The sequence below is a fragment of the Corvus cornix genome, chromosome 4A, assembly GCF_000738735.6.
Source record: "Corvus cornix cornix isolate S_Up_H32 chromosome 4A, ASM73873v5, whole genome shotgun sequence".
Classification (NCBI taxonomy): domain Eukaryota; kingdom Metazoa; phylum Chordata; class Aves; order Passeriformes; family Corvidae; genus Corvus; species Corvus cornix.
Window position 1 is genome coordinate 12,002,312 of NC_047058.1, and position 20,815 is coordinate 12,023,126.

Here is a 20,815-nt window from a genome sequence, read left to right on the forward strand (position 1 = left end):
CCAGACAACTTTGGCTTCTTTTTTCAAGTCTTTGTCTTTCACTGGTGGAAAGTAATGAAGCACAAGCAAAGCTCAGCTACAGAAAGATGAGGTAATTTTCTATTGCACTCATGACTCCTGACGGGATATCATAAAAGCCAATGCTGTTTACAAAGCAAATCATTAACCCTCGTGGCACTTTTCTGTGGTACAGTCATGAACATTTATCAAAAAACTTTCCTAGTAATTAACCCAATTCTTCTCTGTCTTTCCCTACTTACTTTGGTTCTGAATTTTATTATAACCTCCAAAAACCTGCTAAACATCTCCTGTCAGACCTTGGAGCTGCATTTACCATCCCATCAGGATACTCACTCCAGCAGAGAATCTTGAACGAGATTTTCAAGAACACCTGCATGACCTGGACTCATTTTCAGCTCCCAGATGCTCCAAATTAGGAGAAGAACTCATATGCCCCAAAGTTTTTAACATATTTATCTACATTCATGACCTTTCCCTACCAGCTTTGCTTCACATATATTCTTTAAATCTCAAATATACTCCTTGGAGAAACCCATAACAGTAACACAGCAAATACAAGCACTTTTAAGTAGCTCCCTCCCCAAATACTGTCTCTAAGGAATCTTTTAAAAATGTTCAACTAAACACATTTGGCTTTTTTCAGTTTTCCTCAGAAGCTGAAGCTCCAAAACATGCCTTTGCTGTCCAGCTCTGAGTTCCCTCTTATCTGCTGATAAAGGATGAGCTTGCAGAGGGCACCCATCTGCAGTTCTGAACCACAAACATGTCCTTTAATAGCTGTGTGCCTCATTTTCCCACCTAGAAACCCCCTCCCCCACCTCCTGCACCGCCAGGATTCAGAGCATCCACACCTGGCAGAGGGGGCTGTCGCTTACGGGGAGTTTGACCAGCGGCGACTCAATGGGTCTCTATTTTGAGATGGTACCTGGATTCACTCCGTTAACCCGAGTGAGTAATTAACCACCCCTGTTCTGTTAATAATGTACCCTGCAGAAAGCAGCAGGATACCCTGGAGGCCACACCATCAGCATCAGCTGAAATGCAGCGTCACTGCATCCAACGCAGGAGCCCTGTCCGGGAGCCGCCGGCGCTTGGTACCTACCGAGGAGACAGAAGCCATGTCAGACGAGTGGCTGCCAATGCTGGGTGTCTTCTTGTGCCTGTTAAACTGGAAGCTGATTTCTGAAGCTGTGTCTGATTCAGTCTGCTCAGAAAATAAGAAGCATCTTTAAGCTCTGCCGAACGAGCACTTTGCAACACTAGAGAGAAAAACCAATTGCTCAGCAGAGTCCCATTAAGCAGAGATCAGGTTAGGAGAGTGGAGGAGAGTGCAGAGAGCCTCCCCAGGGCATCCCCTCCAACCAGCACTGAACGTCATCATTAACTGCTTCCAAACAGAGCTGCATGCCCCGCCTGGGCTCTGGGAAAGGGCACAGAACAGCATGGTTTGAGACACAGCAAAACACTTAAACTCCTCCAGGATGGAACAGCTGCTCTGGGTTACTGGGGGCTTTTCTCTTAAGGCTTTTCTCATTTATTCATGACAAAATGAGCTTTTCTCATTTATTCATGCTCTAAAGCAAGTACTGCTGGTGTCCAGGAGAGACATTCTCATGAAACCAACTGCCATTCAGGGGATGCTGTGAATACTGTTTCAGCCACTTTTGGCATCAACCCACCTCAGACAACAGGACAGGAGAGGATCTGCTCAGCTCTTTGACTCTTTCAGGTTCAAGAAATTGATGTGGCATCAAATGAGGTTTATTGTATGCTGCAGGTACAAAAAAAAGGCATCAAGATAGCTTGTCAGAATCAAGCAATTATAAATCACACTTTAGTTTAAGGGCACAAGGAAGGATGAAAAGCTTGTGGGAGGCACTGGGGTACTACCTACTTGCCCTGTCTGTGTCACCTGTCATTGAAGCTGATCCTTCCCAAGACAAAAACTGCTAATTAACATCCTAGAGCTATTTTCGGTGTGTTTTAATTCACTGTGTGGGAGTGTGAAACTCCCTCTAGTGGCTCATCTAATGCCCTTATCAGCACAAGGACGTCGATGTTGCCTGCTTTATGTAGACTAACTTACACTAAAACCACGCAAATCTACCTCCTTGTCAAAGAAACCAATCATGTTCACATTTTTATCTCACAGCACACTGCCCTGTAAAAAAGAGCACTAAAAATATTTAGACCCACAATTTCACCATTGCATACACTTCTTAAATACTCTGATAGACACAGAGGTGTACAATAACCACACTATCTAAAAGAAGGTCAGAAACCTTCCTATCAATAGAAAGATGGTTACCAGACTGCTTAAATGTTTAACTAAAACCTATTTTTTGTATCTTTATCTTCTCCCACTAACTCTCTTGAAGATTACTTTCTCCATCCCAGAAGAATTTGTTTTGAAAAGATCTATGTATACGAACATGCATGTTCATATACACACTTGTTTAGCATGTTAGGCATGATGGCACATTCTTTGGTGCTCAAAATGCCCAAGAGCTTCTTGATTTACCATTCATTTGATATTTACTATTCTGTGTCCAAGCTTGAATAAATAAGTGTAGCCAGCCCGCTCCACAGACTATTTGCTATATTTGCAAACAAGGAACTGTAACTCTGTAGAGGAGGGTTTCCAAGGATGGAGTTTGGGGCCCTAGATTAAGGGAAGCTGAAATCTTGGTTGTCTGTGTGGAGACCATGTCCTTGAACAGCAATGTGGGGCCTGGAGCCTCGAGCCACCGTGCCCTGTGACATGTTGGGCACCACAGGATGGGGCAGAGCTCGGCACGAGGTGCCAGCCAGGGTGGGCACAGCCACAGGGCTGTGCAGTGTGACCTGCCTGCAAGCTGCCCCTGACAGAGCCCCAAATGGGACTGTCCTCCCTCCCATAACCAGGGGTTGGACTTCAATTATCTCAATCAAAGCCTCCAAGTGGCTTTACCTTTCCTTGGGGCATTGCCTTCCCATGCTTCTCATTTCAGTCCTGGCAGCCTTGGCCTCAACACTTTCTTTTTAAGCAAGCTCTTAGCTGTCTTTTTGGGCTTGCCAGCTTTCACCCTCTGGGGATTGTCGTTGGCTTTCTTGGGCACAGAGGTTGCTGCTGCCTTCCCTCAGGTGCTTTCCATGGCTGCAGCTTTCTTGGGCTTCTTCAGGTAGGCTGGTGCTTCCTTGGTTGCCTTCTCTTTATCTTCTCTAGGTTTCTCAGGGAGAGACTGTCACCATAAAACATGTCCCAGCTGGCAGCTGGGGACATCAGTCCAGCCACGGGCTCTGCTCTGGGTGAGGGGACAGGCCCCATGAGCAGGAGTCTGTGGCACAACTTGTACCAGGTCTGGCACCTTAGATCAATCCACAGGCTGCCAACACATCCCACAGCCCTCGTGCAGGAACAGGAAAGACGAGCACAAGCTTCTTGCCAACCCTTTGAAGCCCTTGTGTTTTTGCTGAAGTAACGAACCATCAATCTAGCTGCAATTTCCTGGCTCTGAATTCAATTTTAGGCACTATAAACTTTCTAATTTGATGATGAAACAATATGTCATTTTCCTAGCCTGGTACACACACACAAGCATGGTGATGAAAAACTGGCATAATATATTACCTTCAGCAAATGTATACCAAAAAGAAGAAAGAAAGACGTTACTCACTCTCTGTGGTTGTGTAAATGTTCACCATGCTCTTTGCAAGATTAATGCTATTTGCTCGGGCCAGTGCCTGAGCAGCAGGAGAATGATCCCCATCTTCCTCTGGAATACACGAAAAGCCAAGTCAACATGGTAAATAAATAAACACGAATGGGCAGTGTGTCAACAAGTCCATGTGGGTGTGGGCCTCCCTTGGTCACTCTGCTAGAGCACACTGCAGTTACACTGCACAGGGCTGCTTTCCAACCATCCGGGTGTCTGATGTCTCCCCTGAGAAAAACTCTTCACACTGTGTCAGGAAATGTAAATACTGGATTAACCCAGTCCCCAAGACAGATCAGCTCTTGTGAAGAGCTTCCAGTGAAACACAGCCATCTGCTAATATCACCCTGAAAGGAATGAATTAATAAAGGAAAAAGCCCTGAGAAATATTAGAATGATCTGGTGTATAAATGGTTGCACTTAATGATCTTAGATGTCTTTCACAACCCAAAATATACCACAAAGAAAATATTTGCATTGACCTGAAGTGCAACTCAGGATCTTCATAGGAATGTTATCTGAGCTAGGAAATAAGCCAAGAAATTACATAATTAAAAAATAAAAACCAGATGAGTCTGTGGAAAATCCTCTCAAACAGGTCTTACCCAGGTACATGAGAGCAGAAAATTTGGAAAAAGGAGGTAAGATGCTCTCTCTTTGTAGGTCTTTGCTTGGAAGAGAGCAGAGCTGTGGGTAATCAAAGCCCAAATGTAAAGTGAGTTGCAAACAACATTTTCTCATAGTAATAGTCACTACAAGAGCCCATCAAACCTGGAGCAAGAGGCTGCTGAAATGGTGATACTATTGACACCACCATGGTTGAGAACATGGTATCAGGCCCCAGGAAGATCAGACTCCTTTTTCAGTCCGCTTTGCTTAAAGTTTAATATCGAAGTTCACTTGTGCATTCCAAAAAGACCCAAAATGTCCTTAAGGCACTGACAGCCAGTGGCAGTATCAAGGTTCTCTAAGAGCCAGCATATTTATTAAACACTTTACCTCACATTTTATTTCTTCTATTTGTGTTAGACTTATCTCTATTACCACAAAGAATTCCTCCAGTCCCACATTTGAAGAAATTCAATCTTGCCAGTGAGTGAAATAAAGTGAGTTCCTGTGATGTGTTGTAGGTAGTGCAGGGCTGTCTCAAGGTGAGGTGCTTGAAAGTAAGGCACAGGGGCTGGGAGTGGGGAAGAAAGCAAGAGAGCATGGCAGTGTCCCCTTCTGCACTCACACTAGGCTACGCTAGATTTGTTTCCAGAGCTCTTTGCAAAATACATTCCACACAAGCTAACTCCGCACAAATTGCAATATAGGATAAAGGGACAGATGAAGAAAATGTGCAAAATGCAGAAGAGTTAGGGAAGAAAATAAGCTTAGGGATGGCTCTCTGTTTGGATTTCACAGGGTGAGGTCACAGCCCTCAGTACCTGAGTAAACAGCTGAGTCTGTTCCCTGAACAGCCTCTCTCTCTCCAGATGGTTCACCGGCTGCTGGCTGGTCTGAAGACTCGCACATTTTTTCCTCAGGTAACTCTCCATTTATTTCCATGTTGTCAAGAGTGCCCAAATCAGATCTTTCCTCTTTTGCATCATCGCCTTCATCATCTGTGAGCACAGGCTCGATCAGTATCTGCACCCTGCTCGCCTGGGACCTCGCAGTGGGCTTGTGCTCTTCTGCCATGACCAGCTCCTCCGCAGGCGACCCTGGCTCCAACGTGTTGCCAGAAACATCCTTGGTAGGTGACTCGAGTTTGATGGAAGGCGCCCGCACAGGCAATCTGGATTTCTTGGGGCAGTGCTGCCCCACCTTCTCTTCCTCTGGCATCAGCAGCTTCCCATTGCTTTCACTCAGCGAGTCATTTCTTGTAACCAGGCCGCCTTTGCTCTTGGCATACGTGGATCTGGGAGTGAGGGAAACCGAGCCCTTCCTTGCAGGGGTGGCACAGCTTGGCTCTTCCTCGCTAGAAGACAACGTTACTGTCCTTTTGTAGGGACTCTTTGTTTTGGTGAAGGCGCCAGGTTTTTCCACAGCGTCCTGGCCTTGCCCAGACTGCACGGAGAGCGAGCGGCACAGCTTGAACTGCCGACCGTCTGCCTCCGCCCTGCCCAGCTCCGCCACCGAGCTCCCCACTGCCACCGAGTCTGCTCCCTTCTCCCAGAAGTTCTTCAAGTTCCTGAAGTGCTCACGGTCGAGGCCGATATCCTCCTCTTTGCTGCTCATCGATGAGATCGTGTAGTTCACGCCCTGCTTCCCAGCCTGGCTGCTTTCCCCCTCTGTGGGCAGTGGTCTGGGGCTTGCCAGCGGCTCTTTCTTTGTAAGGCTGTTCTCTGCTGGCCCCACAAGATTCACAAACTGCTCGGATCTGGGGAAGGTTCTGCTTGGTTTCTTCTTAACTGGTATCTTGCTGGGAGCGTAAGTTTCTTCGGGTGGAATTTTTGGCCGCTCTGTAGTGCCGGTGGCCCCATCAAGAGCTTCTCCTCCAGCTGCAGTGCTGGGCTGAGGCACAGCATCCTCTGAAAGCTTGGTGGGCAATGGAGATACTCCATGACCTACAACAACAACAAATGCTCAGAGCCTGTCCCACTGCATCACATCCAATCTCCCCAGAAGGTCTGGGCTGCAATTTCTCAATGAGAAGCCAGGGGAATTTTCAGAAACCAACAATATATTCCTAATTCTTTTCCATATTCAGACTCTAGAAATCCCTTCCATCTGAGAAAGCCATGAAAATCCCAGTTCTTCTCCCTGCAACAGGGCACAGAATAAATCCACTGAGCTGTAAACTGTTGCTGCAAGTTGTGGATTTCTTTGCAGGTTCCCTTTCAATTTGACAGCTTCCCTACTGGCTATTTGCTATGTTCCAAAACTGCACTATACATTCAGTGCTGGAAAGAGAGGGCAAGTTCTCTTCTGGATTAAAGAGTTGAGAGTCAAGCATTCAGTTTAAAATGTACTGAGAGCCCAGAGAAGTTTCAGTCATCAGACTGCTTTTTGCCTTGTTCCCTGCTGCCCTGGCTGTAATTCATACAAATGTTGGCAGCCCATTCTTACATGCCAAGGTACCCCTTGTTATTTATTTGTACAGACACTGAAAAGCATCTTGTCTCTTGGTGTTTGATGTTGAATAACAAAAACACCAATAGCTCACTGAACAAAAAACTTACCTTTCCTAGACAAATGAAAGCTGTTTGTTGCAGTCACAAATGGACTTATTCCAGTGTCACTCTCTGAGGAAGAGACATCATGTATGCTGGATCCCTGAACAGAAAACAAATCTTATCAGTGTATATATACTGGCAAGACTTGAAAAAATGTATTTTATTTGAGCAGACACACCAGGGCAAGCAGCCTGTGGAGCCCCTGTCAGTAGGTATAGACTGTGTGGAGCTCCAAGAAATAACAAAACAAAGTGCAGAGGCTGTGCCTGTACTACCTTGTATGATGCAGACAACTGGACAGGAAGTCTTGGCTTTGGTTTTGGCAAAATTTTCTTTTCTGTGGTTTCAAGAGTAGGTCTACTGGATCTGTGAGAGAGGAGAAATGCCTGAACAAGGAGGTCTGTGGTAATGATGTGCCTATTTGGGTGCTCAGGCAGTCTTCAACATGACCTCGGTTCTGCTCAGACACAGAACTTGCTCAATAAAAACAATGTGTGTCAACTACTAGATTTATTCAGGTTTTCCCCTTCTGGGAAGTGCCAGAAGAGCCCAAGGGACATGCAGAAGGGAGAGGCATTTCTATGCTAGGGCCCAGGAAGGAACAGGCCACACCTGGCTTTAGATTGAATGAGAAAAACAAAGCAAGCTTTTCAGGATTTAACCAACACCCCTCCCCCCCCCCAAAAAAAAACCCTCCTGAATGTTGTGCCAGCAAAGCAGGAGCACCTTAGGCTTGTTGCCTCTGGATCCTTCATTAAACAACACCCACTAATCAGCTGCAAGAGGTTTCCCAGTGTTGTCAAGGCCCATATTTAATATTTAACTGGAGCAACTGCCACCTGTGAGAATGATTCCTCATTCTACTGACAAAAAAGGCAAATGAGATGGGAACAATACATGAATATGTGAATTTTAATTGCTTCTCCATAGCCCACGGATATTGAGCGAGATCACTGACTTGCTCATTGGAGTGCTTTTAGTAGATGTTTCTGCTCAGTCAGCACAACGTGAAATCCTACCAAGCCTTGATGGAGAGTGCTGAGGACCGGACACAGAGGTTGGCACCAGCAGGAAATGAGCAGTTTCCTCAAACAGTTCATTTTGTTAGTGTTGCTCCATAGCAAAAATTAAACAAATAAAACCATAATTACTTTGAAAAACTAACCAGCATATCCTGACATTAGAGACAACTTCCATTTCACTGATCCCTTATCAAATCATGCAGGAAAAGACCTTTGTGGGATAAGCACATTAGCACTTGATTATTAGGGGTGGATTGATATTCTGACAATTCCTGGAAGAAGGACTTAAAAAATATCCTATAGAACTTATTACTTATACAGTCTTGGAAACTCAGTTAAAGACCAGAGTTTAACGGGTTGCATTCAATCTTCATTAGAAATAAGAGCAGCAGCCAGAGCACTGCACACGCAGCAGTGTTACCTTCCCTCTCCTGTATCAGCAACATCCTCAGGAAAGGCAGGACTCGGGACAGCTTTGCTTTCCAGACCCATCTGGATGTGCTTGTTGGCCTCATCTGTAATGCAACAGACAACTGAGAAATGACATTTCATTAAACTTGTAATGCTTGGTGTGTTTTGTTTGGGGAAAGAAGAAGTTTTGCCCAGTGAAAAGGAGTGGCACAATCCCTGGGGGTTTAAGAGGAGAGGGCTGTCAGGGGTTCTGCCTGCTCTCCCCAAGGATGGGGAGGCCCCAAGGCACTTCCACACCCCACAGGTCCAAGAGGTCAAAGCTGCCCAACGCCCAACTCATGCCAGGAGCTGTCACATCACTGGAAACCTCCACAGGATGCTGCCACAACTGTCAATAAAGTTAATCCGTTCCAGGATTTAAATTTAGCCATTTCCTGTTTTGACTCAAGTCATCCGATCTTGGCAAACAAAGGAGGAGGCCAATACAATTAATGAGGAGATCCCTGTTATTTTTACTGGCACAAGGCTCAGCTATATCTTCTAAGCTCCCAAAGACCCCAAAGGAAAAACAATAGAGGACGGTACCCTTTACAGCAGACTGCCAGGGTACAAAATTGCATTAGATATTTTGTTAGCAAATGGGTTTTCTCGCTACAGCAAAACCAAAAAGATTAAACTCTCAAGCAGTGAATAAAAACTAAGCCTAGTCTGGTCAAAAAGATCTGCATGTATTTATTCACATGTAGCTAGGTCTATTTTAAAGAGAAAATCTACCTGTTACAAGAACTGTCACACCATTGTAGGATATATTTCATTAAACATTACAATAGAAAAAGCAGTTCAGAGGATTCAGAAGTAATATTAAATAGCATAGCCTCTCTTGTTATCTGGCTGGAAAACCACATGAGGCCCAAGAGCAGGCCAGTCCTACGGTCAGACAAGACTCCACACAGGCAGTGTGGTGCCATCCAGCACCAGCACAGTCAGCCTGCAAGTCACAGGAGTATCCAAAGGTTCATTCCCCCTTGCCTGTGCATTCCTATGGAGAAAAATGCTGCATTCCCAATCTTCCTGTCTGCCCAGCGCCTGGCCCTGAGGTGCAGGGACACAACAGCAGCTGCTGCTCAGAGCTGTCTGCATTAGGACTGCATGTCTGGCACACACAGGAGGTGGCAGCCGGGTGGCCCCGTGGTTTCCACAGCAGCAGGAAGTCAGGGAGCCGCTCCTGCTGAAAAACAAGAGTCTGGTTGTGTAGGAACGAGCCAGTTTTAGAGAGCTTGTTTCTGAGAGAGGGACTGTTCTGCCCATGCGAACGCTGATGCGCACAAAGCATCACTGAACGCTGTTTTAGGAGAGCGAAGCCGAGGCATGGTTGGTGGCACGTGCAGGCCATGGCACGTGCGGGCACAGGAAGGCACACTGAGGAGATTTATTGACACAGTGAGCCACATCCTCCTCTTCTGTCTCACACCTGGGGGAGGGAGGTGCCAGCAGGTAGCTGTGCTGGAAGTTAAGGAACCAAACACAGAGCTCCCACACTTTCCCTTTGCCTGTCATGGTTGAAAAGACCTTGACAACCAAAGACTGCATTCATTTCTCACCCCACTTGCAAAGGCACCGTGTCATACTTGCTCTTCACTGACACTTCCCCCTCAGACAGAGCTCTTCCCTCCTGGCTGGCAGAGGCAGCAGGAAGCCTTCCACCCATCCAAATCCCTGCCCTGCAAAATGGCTCAGCCACTGACACAGCTTCGCCTGGCTCCTAACACCACAAACAAACAAGCTATGTTAGTACGTTATAATCCATCAAAACAAGCAATATGCCTTTGCTAACTTTAGGATGAGACAACATAAGAAGCAAATTCCAACAGAAATTAGGAGTGGCCTGACCAGTTTAACTTGTTCATACATATATTTTTATATGTGTGTACAAAACTGACAGGCACTCCTGCTTAACACTTTTACTCGTTTCCTACCACTCTAAAATAAAGGTTCTCCATGTCTGGGGAAAGCACAACTAACTGTGCATCAGGGCTCACTTGCCACAGCAGGTGGATAAAATGGTCTCTCTCACAGGTGGTTTTTATCCCTCAAGTTATTGCACATAAGCACAAGGAGAAGTTACCATCAAATTCATCCATCTGTGCTGCTCTGCAGGCTGTAGTTTAAACATAGGGTATCTATCTGTTTTATAGATTAGAATTACTGCCCATGACTAGTGTTTTCTACTATAATCAATACCAACTGTGAAAACCCTTAGGGATCCCCACCACCCTCCCTTCTGAAGGCTAAAACCCTCCTCCAGAAAAGATCACTGGGAATTTTCCTTTGCAAGCACAAATTTTCACCCCTCCTCAGCCTGCTCACCTTGCAAAGGGAATGCCAGCAATTATCTCTGTGGGGCTTTTCCATGCAGGAATTTTCTCATTTAACTCCCTAACACAGACTCAAGTCTATAAAGACTTAAATCAGGAGTTATGAACACAGATTTGACTAAATGAACTTTCATCACATTGAAAGCCAACAGAGGTGAATGACTGATCTTTCCAGGGGAAGGAAGAAAGGTGTCAATATGGCAAGCAAAGGCCCTTATCTCATCTAAGGTGAATATATTAGCTGCAGAATCTTGATGCACAGTGATGTAAAATGGCAGAAAGAGGAAGGAACAAAGTCACATGTTATACCTGTGCTTTATCAAAATAAGTCTGAGAATAGAAATAGAGGGGAAAAGGGAAGAAAAAAAGTTGAAAAAGGAAGAAAGGCTAAATCTAAACATAACTATTACAGTAATATAATAACATTTGCTCCTTCCTTCTTAAAACAGCATTAGTCAAGTAAGGCACATGCAAAGACTATCTTGCATAATGCTGCTAAGGAGATTATTTTATGTGATGACCTGAGACTTCATCTCATATGCGCACATTAGCCCAAAAAGTTAAATCTAAAACCAACAGTACTTCAAATTCTGCTTTCCTGAAGTGGGCAGAGAGCTAAGGGTGCAAGGCAAAGGGCAGACAATTCTATTCACTGCAGGCTGGTAGCTGGGTTGCAGGTGACAGAGTATTTGCCTGACCTGGGCCCTGGCAGAGAAGCTGCTGAAGCTCTGCCCCTTCATACCAAGAGGGTGCAAGCACAAATGCACATTCTCAAAAAGAAGAACACGCTCTGCAGAAAAGCCAGGCACCTCTGCCAAGATGGAAAAGGTTTTATATGTTTTAGCATTCTGGAGGTATGATAAAATAGTAAATTTAATGACATCATGAATTCATAATACCAAGGATAAAAGCAACTTCATATGAAATATGATGGGCCAGTTCTGCATGAGAGGCTCCAATGAATCTATGCTAAGTTATGAGAACTGCCAGGGGTAGGTAAAGAGCAAAAAGAAAATGAGGCTCTCAGTGAAGTCTCTAGTCAGCATTTAGCTTTCAGAATGTATCTAAGTAACATGGAGCAAGGAGGGCTACCCTAAACCCAGGCAATTCCTGCTACAGACATCTGGGCCAAGGAGGCCCACCAAACAAAGGAGTGATCTGTACTGCTGCTCCCCCCCAGCAGGAATGGGAAACTGGGCCCAGGTAAGATGGCTGAACTGAACTGCTGGAGATGACATCTGAGTGCTGGACAGATGCCCCTTTGTCAGGGGCAGTAGCCTTCACTGCAGAAGAGCAGAGCCCGGGTATGGGGCCCTTGTGTTACAGACAGCAGCAGACTTTGCTCAGAGCTGCCTGGCAGGGCCAAGGCTTCCTAAGAGCAGCAGCAGCCAGCAGCTCCCCAGCCATGGCTGAGGGTCTGTGACTGCCCACCCTGACAAATCAGGAGGTTGTGTGACACTGGGCTGTGGGGGTGGCTGGCCTGTCCTCATGGTGAGGACTGGATGTGAATCATCCCCAGTTCTGCTTTGCACAGATGTTCAGCACAAAGTTCCAGCTCCAGGCTGGTTACATTTTGACTCTCAGCACAGTCCTGCTTGTTTCACACAGGGCTGATCTCTTGCCCTGAGCTGACAAATCTGCTTTGATCTGTTTTACACAGCACCATGAAAGTTTATCTGCACGTCAAACAACATGCAACACATCTGCTTCTAATTAGCACGTGGTCCCAGATACAGCCTGGCTGTGGCACACAGCCTGGGTACCATTCAGTCTTGCCCACAAAGCCCTTTTTACTTTGAAAACCACATTTTGCCTTGGAATTATTTCCATGTAAAAAGCTAGGCATGGACCCTCTCAAGTGGGCAAATACTTGCCAGGAGGAGAGAGGCACCATCTCCCTTTGCAGAGATGTGACTGACCCCACCACCCCAGAGACCTGTGAGAGCAGCTCTTGTCAGACCACTTCAGGAATTGGGGCAGGGGAATGTGTTTAACCCACACATGTCAGTTTGATGCCAGAAACTGTCCTACATTCTCCTTTTATTTCTGTGGTAAGAAATGATACCAGTGACCTCTAGCAAACAGAAATTTTGGGAAAAAGAAGCTGAAGTGGGGAAAAGGCATTGGCTGCAGATGGCTTTTGCTTTGGTCCTCTGCCACAGTGTAATTTTTTCTTTGTGCCCTGATTTTGATAACAAGGGCTGTTTTTCTAGTACTGAAAACATAGCTGAGAATCCCCTTATTACAACACAGGGACTGCTTCTCAACAGACTCCCAGTACAAGGAGGCTCCCATCCTGGACCAATTTTTTGTGGTCACTCAATTTGTTTTCTTAAGATGCACGCTAACATACTTACTTTCTAGTTTGCCCTTTTTCCTTCTAATTGATGCCCGAAGTAGATCCGGCCCCTCCAAGTCTTGCTGAAACCGTTTTGCCTTCACTTCCGAAAACCATTCACCTGTCACAAACTTCTTCTTCTTTTCATCCTTGATAGAGCCTTGTATCCTCCTGAAAGTCAGTAAGAGCATTACACACCAAAAAGATCTCCAAACTTTTGACTTCCCCTGAGCTACCTTTGCAACATGTCCATGGGTTCACCTCTCTGACTACAAAGGATCCAGAGATTATTCTCTGCAATCACAAGAGCCAAACCAGCATTAAAACAGCAGCTGATTTATTCTTTATCTGAAATGGCAACAGCACCTTGTAAACACAAGCTTTCACCTCTTCCAAATTTCACAAATCCAAATCAGTCACCTGGCAAGGAGATGTGTCCACTTGCTTGGCTGCCCTGAGGATTAAGGAAGGGGTGGGGCTGTCTTGCACTTCTCCATTTTATTTGTCTATTAATCTCTTTATGAGCAGCAAAACCTTTTGAATCAAATTTGCTGCAAACTACAGAAATAAATAATGATATTTAGAGAAGCAACCTGTCCCTGCAGCAATCTCCTTGGACACTGCTCCTCTCCCTGCTCCTCCTACCATGCCCATTTTGGCACTCATGGTTAGCTCTCCTTCCTGAGCATGGCTTCTCCCACTGTAACTCACTCAGGCACACCCCGGGCTGGTTTTAGGCATCTAAGCCTGTCAGTGCTCTGTTTGCCAGCCCATACTCTAACCCTCCTCACCATGGCTTGCTGAGTTAGCTGCCTTTCAGCTGGCACTGCCTCCCACAGCTCACCACAGTTCAGGATGCCTGTGAAACCTGGGAGGCCAGAGGAAGCTCCCACCTCAGCCCGGTTCTCAGCAGGAAGAGGGGGCAAACCCCCAGATAACCCTGGAGCCTTGAGGGGTCACACATGGCTGCCTAAAGGCCAGGAGGGAGCAGGTATGGGATAACTGGGCTCAAGCCTCTGCAGGCTGTGCTGGGGGCTCAACAGGAGCTCCCATCTAGGCCAGGGCTGCACCTGCCTCCATGAGGGTCTCAAGGAGCTGGGCCAGAGGAAATAGATATTTTAATCTTGTTGACACCAGATCAAAGAAATGCCATTTACTTCATTTTTCCCAGCAGACAGGTTGTGTTGGAACCAAACATGTCTTACTGCAGGTAGCCAAACTGACAACAAGGGGCTCTGGGCAGGACCTAATTCACTCCCAAATCAAAGCCTCCTGTGCAACAGCTTCCAAAGAGAAGTGAAACAAAACCAAAATAATCCAAACACTCTTTTTACCAAACCTCCACTTCAGAGGAAAAATTTATTCCATTTCAGAAACAAACAAACAAAGCCCAAAATAATTAAAAAACAAACCTTTTTGAAATTGTTTCAATTCAGAGGAGAGGTGAGAGCATGCAGACACATACACCCCAAGTCCAAGCTTCTGGCTTCCAGTTGTTTCCCCAGCTCTCACCTCCAAGCAGAGGCCAGGGCACACAGGTTCCCAGGAACCTGCAGCAAAGCTTCCTGCTCCCCTTTCAAGCTTTGAGCATCCTTCCTATACAGGGCTTACTCTTTTTTTGGCTCAACAGCAAGTCAAAGACTCACATCCTTAGTTGGGGTAAACTGGCACACTGCCACCCACACTCACTGAGCTACTAATTTCTTGCTGTAGAGAATTCGTTGCCAGATCCCTGAGCCTGGTGCATACTGTCAGCCCAGATGGTCTAATGGCTGGCATTTAAAAAGTGACAGCAGCAACAAGCAATCCTGATCAACCAGACCTGAGCTCCAGGATGGCCAGTGGCAAAGGAGCTGAACTGAGCAAGAATCCCTGGCTCTGGAATGGCTCCCTGCAAACCTCTGGCAGATCATGGAGCCTCTAATCACCCCTCTCTGCATGATAGATGGTGCACACACATCCACCTCAAAGAGCAATGGGGGGACATAAAGCAGAGAAGGGGATGTAAAATCTCATTTTAAAACACACTGTGGCCTTTCTGTGCTACCAAGTGAGTAAAACAAGATAGCGGCTACTCCCCTGCTCAGACCTCTGCCACCAAGAAATCAGCATTTTCCTCCCCAGAACAGGAAAGGGGAGATTGCCCTTGGCATCTCTGAGGGCTGATGATTAACTCAAAAGGAGAGTCCACTCCTGCAAAGAGGGAACAACAGCAGCGACAGAAGGATGGCTGAGAAAGCAGTGGTACAATGAAAAGATCTATCGGGATCTGAGCAAAAGGGACAGCACTGCTGCAACCTGCACCTCTCCTTGTTCACGCACACACAGACACACACGTGCTCCTCTCTCAGAGAAGTGAAAAAGTCTCCCCAAGGGAGGTTCACATCCTGCTGCTATCACACGCTCTCTCACCTGATGCGATCCCCATCCTTCTTCTTCAGCTCTGCATCTCTCTGCAGAACCTTCATCAGCTTTTCATACTCCTCTTCAGTCAGGAAGCTCAAGTCCAACATCTTCCCTACAATCTTCTTCAGTTCTTCGGATGGCTGGAGCAAAGACAGAGCAGGCACTAATCCAGCCCAGGCTGCCGCAGTGCCATGGGCAGCCCCTCGCAGCTGCCCTGGTGCTGAGCAGGATGTGGCTGAGGAGAAAGGATTCACCACAGCATGGCTTGGGTGGAACTCGCCTTAGCACCTGCACTTGCGCTTCCAGGCTCTTGGCTGGCACGTCTCTCTGCACTGCATGCCTCCCCCTGCCAGGAAAATTCTCTCAGCGAAATTAGGCTCCTTTGCTTTGCTTTTCTTCAGGCACAGTTGCAGCGATCTGGATGCCAACGTCAATCACCGCGGGAAGCACGGCAAGGAGCGAGCTCCCGCCGCCCGCCGGAGCTGCCTCAAGAGGCACGAAAGCTCATCTCACCACCGGCACCCCCAGCACCTCTGGCATGCGCTCTCCTCAACAGGGAGTTCTGCTCTGTGGAGTTCAAGCATCCCTGCAAAGAAATAGCACCGAGATGCCTTTTATGATACGTGTGACATATGGTAACCGAGTGTGTACATTGGGGGTTTTTATTTGTTCTCCAGCACAAGTTCCAAAACAAGCTGCCCTACTTTCCTCCCTGTCCTAGAGCTCCTCACATGGTATTAACCTAACCAAGACAATGTTTTATTTTAGCCCTTTCCTACTAACAGGTAAACAGTTGACTCAGCATGCTACAAGCAAAATATGCATATAAATTACCAAATTGCTTACTTGCTTTTTACCTCCATTCTTATCCTCACTTCTTTCTGCCCTAAATGAGACCAAGGATAGGCAGCCAACCTTTGTAAAGCAATCAGAAAATGACAGAACAGCAACCTGCAAGCATTTCTGCTGCATGTCATGCTATGAAATACCAGGGGCTGCTCATCTTCTAATATGTGTGCCCTTTGCTTTATGCTGCACTGGTATTTGCTATTCAAACACTACTGGTGCAGATCACTTTGTGTCTCAAAAGACTGCGAAAATGGCCAGAGGCTGCAGGGCGTGGAGGAAAGGTAAATCAAGCATTGCCTTGCCACTTTATTCCTTTTCCTCTCTCCTGGCCAACTTGAGGGCAGTAAGGCACACCTTCAAGGGAGCAAAAGTTCTGCTCCTGCCCACGTAGGCGGTTTCTAGCTCACTCAATTTTTCCAGTGTTTCCAAACCTTTCAAGTGATTGTGGTTTTCATGTCACTTTGCTATTTCTTCCAAAGCCACAGCCTTAGGAGTCAGATCATTACCATTTTCATGGCAGACATGATCTGAAGGTCATCAGGCCCATTCCCTAACCCCAAAGCCTGTATCACCCTTACTCTCTAGTCTGCCCCTTTGAGGATACCAACCTCAGCCCTTTCAGGCCATCTATTTCAGTGCTTTGCTGTCAGCAAGAAACCTCTTCCTATTGCCTACCCCAGACCTCCCTGATAGGTGTCAGCCCGTCCTAGCTAGCACAGGAATGATCCCTTTGCAGCCACCCTCACTGGGCTTGACACCTCAGCCTCCATGTTAGCCAACCACAGCTCCTTCAGATTCCGCAAAGCTGGTATTTTCATCATTTTTGTCACTTCTTTGCCTCTACATGGTGCATCTCTTCCATCAACTGACCCATGCAAAGCTGAGAACCAGAGCTTCAGGTGAAGTTTGCTCATCTGACATAATTTCACAGATTTACCTTATTTTATGGATGATACGTATTCACAAATGTTTGCCTTTTTTGTAAGGGTGTAACAACACATTAAAAGAAAGAACAGGCATTTGGCTGTAATATTTACAAAGAAATACCACAGAACATTGCATGAAAAAGCTCATAAAAGGAATGGCATTATCATAAAAGCTCTTATTTTTTTTGTAAAAAATTGTTGGAGGAAAGGAAACAACATTTCCTATTTCTTTTAGGCAAGAAGGGCTGTGCTTGTCACACTACAATTATAGCCTTTAACATCTGAGAAACTATCAATATCATTCTAAATAGTTTAAACAAAAACAATAATAAAAAGTCCTGGTGAATCTCTACTGTTTAAAACTACATTTCATCCAGCTTGGCGTGGCTCTTCCATGCTTAGTTTCCATCTACTCTCTCTGGTTCTCAGGCCAATCCTACTTCTACAAAGACATTCACAGAATTTTCTGGGACAGATTCTATTTTTGAAAAGGCATCTAGGGACATATCACAGTATTTGCTTCTCAAGAACTTTTATTTATTTTTAACAAACCCCATGACATGTGGGCTGAAACTACTTCAGAAAATATTTTCAGTGAAGACTCATATTTATTCATCAGTATGGCAGTCAATTCAAAATAAAGGCTACTTCTTGGGAAAAAGGCTACTTGTAAAGAGACTTTTTTTTCTTTCACATGAAAATGTTTTATCTTACTGGAATAGCCACATTAGAAGGAAAAGGTTAACAGAAACCAAGCAGCCAAGTCCTTATTTTGTTTTATATAGTTAAAAATCAAACCACTTGATGCACCTGCTGTGGGAAAGTGAGCTGGTCCAGAAGACCGCTCCACCGGAGGTGGAGGTTTTGCTGGAAGTGTCAGGTGCTGCAAAGCTGTTGACCCAGACCTGCAGGAATAAACAAGGCTGGGAAATGATCTCCATCTGCATCTCTATGGCCATGGGGCTGTCCCTGCTGCAGCTGAGCCTGGGCAGCCTCTGATGGGCACCCCATGTGTGTCTTGGGCAGTGCAGAGGCTCGAAAGGAGAACCCCACCATGAACCACTCAGGTGCAGAGCATTAAGGGAGAGTGCTAATTGTTTACATGGGTCTGCAAGCACAAGAGATTAAGGATAAGAATGACCTGACAGGTACAGAATGTTATGAGGCAGGCACAGTGCTCTGTGCCCAGCCATCACCCATTCCCCTGATTGCTTAATCCACACTCCTGCAGCAGCACCACACAGCTTGGATTTGCTCTGTTAGATTACACATAATCCTCTCCCCTCTCAAAGCCTTGCTAATGGACAGTTTGGACACCACAGGGGTGATGTGGTACAAACACCTAAATCAGCAGATCCATAGGAAAGCCCATGGGTCTTACACAGATATAAAGTGCCCAGCCCTGGCCTTGCCACCTCTGCAAACAGCGGGGAAGGGAAACACAAAAGCCATGCAGCTTTGTAGGGCAATGGTGGGAGTCATTGCACAGTGCTGGGGCAGATTTTATCCCAGACTGGGACCTCTTCAGGCATGCACTTTATTTAGCTTACTGGTGTTGTAAACTGGTTTTGGACAAACTGTGACAAGCACAAAGAAAGTTGCACTCTCCTTCCCTCCGACCAGTGGGAGACCCCTCCTAGCTCAGGACTGCTCTCTGGTGACAGGAGCAAAATGGAGAGTCATAAAAAAGTGAATTGTGTCTGCAGAGTCAGCTTCTGCCCAAGGCATGTCCCACCATGCAGAACAAACCTGGGCTGCCCTCAGATTCTGCACCACCACAACACCCCAAAGCAGGGGGAGCCCTGCTGGGTCCTGCCACTGTCACAACACAGCAGATGGGTAAAATGGATTATCATGCCTACAGGAAAGACCATAAATCTGAACAGAAGAGTATGCTGGATGTCCAAAGGACCTTCTCTCCTCTAACTGCTCTCTGGGGAAGAGAACATCACAAAGATCAACTCACATGCCCAGCCACGTTGACAAAAGCTGGGTGTGGAACGGGTGTGGAGACAATCAGCAGCAGAACCCATCATGTGGCAAAACTGGCTGCATCTCCTGCTGTGATAGCTTTTGATTTCTTGTGGCCACCTCCCCAAGAAGAAGCCAATGCTTCAGTCTCCAGAAAAGATCTGTGATGGTGTATTACACTGCTGTGCAGCTTGTCAAACATAGAGCCCCGGCATGTGTGCATCTCATCCCCCAACAGACTGTCAGTGTCCAATGTAAAAATACAGGGAAGGCCATACACAGCTGGACTGAAGGTCCCTGTAAGGCACCGGTTTATTTTCAACAAGGGCTAACAGGACATGGCCAGAGCTGTCCTGCGCCCTGGCTTCCTGCAAGGTACCAGGCAGGGATGCCCTGAAAACAGGGGCACTGTCCCTGCATTTCAGCTTTTCCAATTACCTTCTGAACTCACATTAATTTTAAGCATTTGCAATATCCTCAAAAGCCTCATAGTCCCACAGCTTCACTACACTTTAAACACAAGAGTACCTGCCCTTGATCTGTTTTCACCTGCCACTTGCTTGTTTCATTTGATATCCTCAAGTATTTTATTAGAAAACCCAGTAAGGATCACTCTGCACTCACCTGCTCCATATTGTGCATTTTGCAGACCTGTGTCACAGCCATGGCTTCTCTTTCCAGACAAAGGGAGTTTGTTGTTTGCTCATTCCAGGTGTTACTCAGGGAGCTTTGCTCATTCCTCACACCCTTCTCAGCCCTGGGTCTAGATTACTACAGAACTGCTTAGCAGTGTTCAGGTGCAAAAAGGCTCTTCCCAACAGCTGCAGCCTTCAGAATATTCACCTGGGGGACTGGTTTTGCAGTGCCAGGAGAGCTGGTGTAAGCTGTGCCCAGCTGCAGCTCTGCAGCCAAATGCCAGCCTTCACACAGGGCACAGCAGATGACTCTGCCAAGCCCCCAGAGAGTGGAGAGCTCTGATCACCTGCAGAAAAGCCAAGAAGGTTACTAATAAAAGTAGTGGAGAAGGCTGTTGTTCCGGAAGCTGTTTGGGTTTTTTGAAGTAACTCTCTTTCAAATAGTTTCACCAGGTGAAAATTAAAAGCTTGCTTGGCCTAGCAGGTGTGAAACATCCCCTTTTGGAAAGGCAGATGCTGAAGGGGCTGACACCTTCTTTGTGCTGCATTTTAATTTTATTTCTGGGAGGTTTAACTGAGCTCCAGCTCAAAACAGAACTATGTTAATGCTCTGCATAACTAATTCAAGCACACACTGCTCAGATGCCCAGCACCAGCTTAGTGCTCTTGCTGACATCTGCCTACAGACACAAATTATCTGTAGGCCATCTGCAGGGCACTCCAGTCTTGGTTCTGATCTCTCAGCATGCACCTTTCCTTCAAAATGCTGCACATCTTCCTCAGCACTGGGATGTGCACAGATTAACAATATACACCATGGGCCAAGCAGATTTCATTGACTAGACACCGAGTGGCATGTAAAGAGGGAGGAGGAATTTAGGAACTGTAATCTGACAAACTGGTAGTCAGGACCCCATTCCATCACCTAGGTAAGCATAGGACCATCTAGACCCACCTCACCCTTTAGATCTGGAGCTGCACATAGGTCCATGTAATAAAGATATG

General features: G+C 46.3%; 1 protein-coding gene across 5 annotated transcripts in view; it reads right to left on the bottom strand.

Moving 5' to 3' along the window:
• Positions 1-20,815, bottom strand: part of LOC104694449 (synaptotagmin-like protein 2) — a 36,780-nt gene that overhangs the window by 8,405 nt on the left and 7,560 nt on the right. For 2 of the 5 annotated variants that reach the window (XM_039572071.1, XM_039572073.1), the window contains exons 2-10: positions 15,436-16,015; positions 13,043-13,194; positions 8,321-8,432; positions 7,153-7,243; positions 6,884-6,977; positions 5,147-6,268; positions 3,678-3,776; positions 1,701-1,792; positions 1,124-1,225 (exon numbers count right to left, since the gene is read on the bottom strand). In XM_039572071.1, coding sequence (XP_039428005.1) covers positions 1,124-1,225; positions 1,701-1,792; positions 3,678-3,776; positions 5,147-6,268; positions 6,884-6,977; positions 7,153-7,243; positions 8,321-8,432; positions 13,043-13,194; positions 15,436-15,536 — 1,965 coding nt within the window. In that variant the 5' untranslated portion in view covers positions 15,537-16,015. The other 3 variants (XM_010407707.4, XM_039572072.1, XM_010407712.4) reach the window with 3 other exon arrangements.